The 5,006-nt window shown below is 54.5% G+C and overlaps 1 protein-coding gene across 1 annotated transcript; it reads right to left on the bottom strand.

Moving 5' to 3' along the window:
* Window positions 1–2,182: 2,182 nt before the first annotated feature.
* CLPS (colipase) lies at window positions 2,183–4,352 on the bottom strand. The gene is made up of 3 exons (XM_006739118.3): window positions 4,057–4,352; window positions 2,878–3,000; window positions 2,183–2,427 (listed from the first exon to the last, which is right to left on the bottom strand). Exons 1-3 carry the CDS (start codon window positions 4,138–4,140, stop codon window positions 2,296–2,298), a joined length of 339 nt encoding a protein of 112 aa, XP_006739181.2. The 5' UTR covers window positions 4,141–4,352; the 3' UTR covers window positions 2,183–2,295.
* Window positions 4,353–5,006: the final 654 nt, after the last annotated feature.

Genomic DNA, 5,006 nt, shown 5'->3' on the forward strand with positions numbered 1-5,006 from the left:
TTTTTCTTAAATTCCACATGTGAGTGAAATCATGTGGTATTTGTCTTTGACTGACTTATTTCGCTTAGCATGATACCCACTAGTCCCATCCATGTCGTTGCAAATGGCAAGATTTCTTTCCTTTTGATGGCTGAGTAATATTCCTGTGTGTGTGTGTGTGTGTGTGTGTGTGTGTGTGTGTGTATACACCACATCTTCTTTATCCATTCATCTGTCAGTGGACATCTGGGCTCTTTCCCTGTTTTGGCTATTGTGGACATTGCTGCTATAAACACTGGGGTGCGTGTGCCCCTTCAAATCACTATGTTTGTAACCTAGTAGTGCAACTGCTGGGTCATAGGATAATATATTTAATTATAACCCAATCAAAAATGTTATTTCAACCTGTAAAACATTTGAGATATTTTACATTCTTTTTTTGGTAATAGGTCTTCCAAATCCAGTTTGTACTTTACACTTACCCCAATTCAAGTGAGCCATACGTCAAGGGCTCAATATGTGGCTAATTGATGCCATATTAGACAGCATATGTCTACAAGGTCCAGCGTTAGGAATTTTTTTATGGATTCAAGCCTGCCAATACCCCTGCCTGCTTCTATAGCTGAATTTCTAGCAGATATAGGAAAAAAGTTACAGCAAGATGGGGAGCTCCTGGGATTAGGATATTATTAGGATTATTAGGATATTAAGGTGGGACATGTCAATGGCAAGGCTACAACCTATAGGACATTTTTTTTAGAGAGAGAGAGAGTGAGCATGCGGGAGTGGGGGTGTGGGGTGGGGTGGGGAGGGGCAGAGGGAGAGGGGAGAGAATCTTCAGCAGGCTCCATGCCCAGCTTGGAGGCTGACACAGGGCTCAATCCAAGCCAGTCATGGCGATCCCATTCCTTATGCCCAGCACTTGCTTTCCCAGCCTCCCTTGTGGCCAGAGGTGGTCATGTGACCCAGTTGGAGCCATTGCGATAAGGAGAAGTCAGCCTGGAGGCTTTTGGGCGAGATGAGGCATGCTAGGAGAAACACTCTGTCCTCACCCCCCTATGCACCCACCCTCTACTCCATGCTTCCTAACTTAGAATATGGTGAGAGAACATGACGTTAGGAGCTGCTGTGAAGGCATCTGCCAGTTGGGAGGAGGTTCCAGAACTGCAGGACAGCCAGCATCCAAACAGACGCCAGCGCTTCCCATCTCCAGACTTCTGGGTTTGTGAGAGATGTGTGTCCCTAGTCGTTTAAGCCATAATGACATGGATTTTTTGTTCCTTTCAGGTAAATCCAGTCCTAACTCAGAAACCTAATGGTTACTCTAAGGCTTCATTGATCACAAACTACAAAATCCTGGGGCTGGGAGAGCATCTCAGTTTTAATTAGTTCACTCTCTTCCTTCTTTGTGTGAATCTTCTCTCCTGCATCCCCACTGAGGGTCAATGAACCTCCACTTGCATATCTCGGTGACGGGGACCTCAGTACTGCCTAAGGCAACCCAGGTTTGGTGGCTCCAGGGGGTATAACATTTTTGTATTAAACCAAAACCAAATTCCCTACAATTCTACCCATTTGTCTGAGTAGTTGGGAAAGAACGAGGAATTGTAGAAAGGGTAGAGGGGTGGAGTTAGATGGGTGTAGAGCCAACTTTTTCTAATTATGTGACATTGAGCAAGTCACTGAACCTCTCTGAACGATAGTTCATCTATAAAGAAAATAAATTCTCCCTCCTGGATCATTGTGAGAATTTGCTAGCACAGAGTCAGTCCGAAGCAATTGTTAGTGGTCTGAGCCCTTAACACATGCGTTGTGTCAGCTAGGGGGGCACATCTGGGAATTGGGCCCAGAACGAAGGTATGAGCCCAGGACAAGGACTGGGAAGTTTTGATGCCGGGCAGGAATATGGACCGTTCTAACTCCCCACTAGAAGTGTGTGCATGTGTGTGCGTGCACATGCTCCTGTCTGAGAATTTGAGGGCCAAGAAGGGCATCCCAGGAAGGTGTGATTGGTCCCCAGATGGAGAGATTCCCAGCGTGGCTGCTTCACAACCTTGTCTCCAGGCTGCCCAGTCTCATTCCACCTGGTCCCAGACCCATCCGTCCTTCCTCTGACCTATTTGACAACTGCCTTGATGAGGCAAAGGCTTGATGTGACATCAAGGAAGACACTGACTCAGCAAGAACATTCAGGAGCCAGGGGAAGGTTGCAGGAAGAGCTTTAATTGCGGAGAATCCAATCAGAAAAGGCAGGTGCTGGTCAAGGGGGGCGGGCAGCCAGGGAGAGGTGGTGGAGGAGGAGCGTCCTTCAGGGTTTTACTCCCTGGAGCGTCCAACATCATTGCAGATGCCGAAGTTGGTATTGGTGATGGAGCCCATGATGGTCTTATCACCCTCGCAGGTCAGACCCCGCTCACAGGGACACTTTTTGTAAACCCCATAGAGCGTCTGCAAAGACACAGAGCCAGTGGAGTCACAGGCTGTGGGGGGCCACTTTGGGCACAGCCTGCCCCCGGGGCCCGACCCAGAGAGCCCCAGGCCAGTCTCTCTTTTCAGTCTGTCTCCTCCCGACTCCCACGCGAGGGGGCGCTGTGGGCCTGGAGGACCCAGGTTCTGGTTCCCACTCTGAGCCTCATCTGCGCTTACTAACTAGAGCTCTCTGGAGAGCCTCTATTTACCCATCCGCGCAATGGGGGTGACAAATCCCCGACCGCACCCATCTCACTGGCCAGTTGGGAGGCTCAAAAGAGACGAGAGGCTGGGGAAGTGCAGCCTGTTAATCTCCCTGTCTCAGTCTCAGCGTTCAGCGTCCAGGCTGACCCTCCTCCCTCCCTGAGGCTCCCCCGAAGCCGAGGGCCCTCCTCCTGCGAACTGCCCCCCCTTCCCGCCGGCACCCACCTTGGCAGAGCACTCGCTGTTCTCGCTGGCCTTGGGCTCGCAGCGGGCCAGGCTCAGCACCGCGTCGTGGCGGCAGCACTTGCTCTTACACTGGGCGCTGTTCACGCAGAGCTCGCCGTTTTCCTGCCGCGGCAGCCGGTTAGCCCGGGGCCCCTCCCCGTGGTCCCTGCTCCACCTCCCCCCCCCCCCCCACGCCGCCACCGTCTCCCGCTGACGGTGCCTCCCCTGGCGCGGGCGTGTGTAGGGGAACCCAGCCCGTGGGGCCGGCGGCCCGTCTGCCTCCCCCCACCGCCCCCCGCACTCGTGGGAGACGCGGGTAGGGGCGTGGCTGCGAGACGGGACACCGGTTCTAGTACCCGCCGCACTACCAACTCCCGGGGTGACCCGGGCAAGTCACTGCCCCACCCTCTGCCTCAGTGGTCCCTGGGAATGTGCCCAGGTGACCCAGAACAGGGTCTCCAGACGTCTCTGGGTGCCGCAGTCCACCGAGGAGCCTGTGAAGGTGGACACCATCTCCCTGGAAAACTCCCTCCCTCCCTGGACAGGCTTGTACCTAGAACCTCAGGCGGATCCTGGCCCCTCTGAGCCCTGCAAGGCCCTGAGTTAAGAACCTTTGGGTAGAGAGGCGGCTTGGGGCAGTGGGAGAGCGCGGCTCTGGGGCCACCAGTCCGGGCTCCGATCCCCGCTCAATGCTTTCCAGCCGCGGGACCTCAGGCAGGCAGGTGGCTTCACCTTTCTCTACAACTGTTCCATCGGAATACGGGTTTGATGCTAACGGTAGCTGTCTCACGTGGTTGGTACGAGAACCAAGTGAGTAAATGTTCCTGAGGCATTTAGAGCTGTGACTGTGTGTCACTCGAGGTCAGAAGCCAGAATCACTGGGGGAGCTTTTTAAACAGCTGGAGCCAGGTTTCCAGGGCAGGAGCCTAGGGCTCCGGATTTTTAGAAGGCTCCCTCAGCCGGGTCAAACCCCTGCTCTGCTACTCCCCGCTGATCAGCCTTGTCTGAGGACCTCGGGGGGCGGGGAAGAGGCACAGGGCAGACACGGGCAGTAACGGGAGAGATGCTCACCTCTCAGCCTCCGGGCAGCCCCAGGTGGAGACATTAGAGGTGAAGATCTAAGTTTCAAAAATCCCCACCTGGATCTTCAGATGACTCCTCCCCCGACGTCCGTCTTACCAGGTTGATAATGATCCCCCGAGGGTCAGGAACTGCGTAGACCACGGCGAGGGCAACGAGCAGCAGGGCAAGGACCTTCTCCATGACGAACAGCACAGCTGGATCAGGGAGCCACTGGCAGGTCAGGTGGCAGAAGACAGCCAGCTAGGGTGGTGGGGCTATAAAAGGGGCCCTGTCCACATGTGACCCTCCTTCCCCATCCCACAGGGCTTGACGTGAACAGAGGCCCAGCTGTGGCCAGTCACCTGGGGGGAGTGTCCGTGATAAAGAGACTGGGCAGCACCTGGCACCTTTTGTGTGTGTGTTTGGGGGGGGTGATACTGCATCGTGGTTGGGTGTGGACTCTGGAACACTTTTACTTGTATAAGTTATAAGCTGGGCAAGCTATCTGTTCTGAGTCTCAGTCTCTCCTTATCTGTCAACTGGGAATCATTTCAAGAGTTGGGGTGGGGGGAGGCTGAGGGAATGAATATGTTGGATATATCTTAACACACATATATCTCACTCTGGGTGTACTTCCCTCCTGCCCTCAACCAGGGGGCTGCCTCCATGAGTGATCTCAGGGGCCTTTAGGACAGTCTTCCTCAAACGATTCTTTCCTGTTTCCTTTGCACTTCCCTTAATATCTGCAATCCCAGAATTAAAGACTCACCCCTTCAGTGAAGGCTTCCACTCACCCCGTCCACTACCCAAGGCCACATGTGAGCGTGAACGGTAGTCAGTCCTGGCTGAGAACGAGGAGGTCTGGTGAGCTTCAGGTGGCCCTGGGCTGGAGGCTGGGAAGGGCGCAGCTGCCAGAGTGTGCTCAGGTGTGGGACCAGAGCGGCTTTCCCTGGAGGACTGGTCATTGTGGCCAAGGAGCCCCCCGCCCCACCCCATTCCAGGGTGTGGAAGACCGCTCCACTGCGCAGGCCCCAGATTGGGTCGCTGAGAGCAAAGCTTTGATCCAG

This window comes from Leptonychotes weddellii, chromosome 8 (assembly GCF_054177405.1).
Source record: "Leptonychotes weddellii isolate Sample4059 chromosome 8, ASM5417740v2, whole genome shotgun sequence".
In the NCBI taxonomy this organism is placed as follows: domain Eukaryota; kingdom Metazoa; phylum Chordata; class Mammalia; order Carnivora; family Phocidae; genus Leptonychotes; species Leptonychotes weddellii.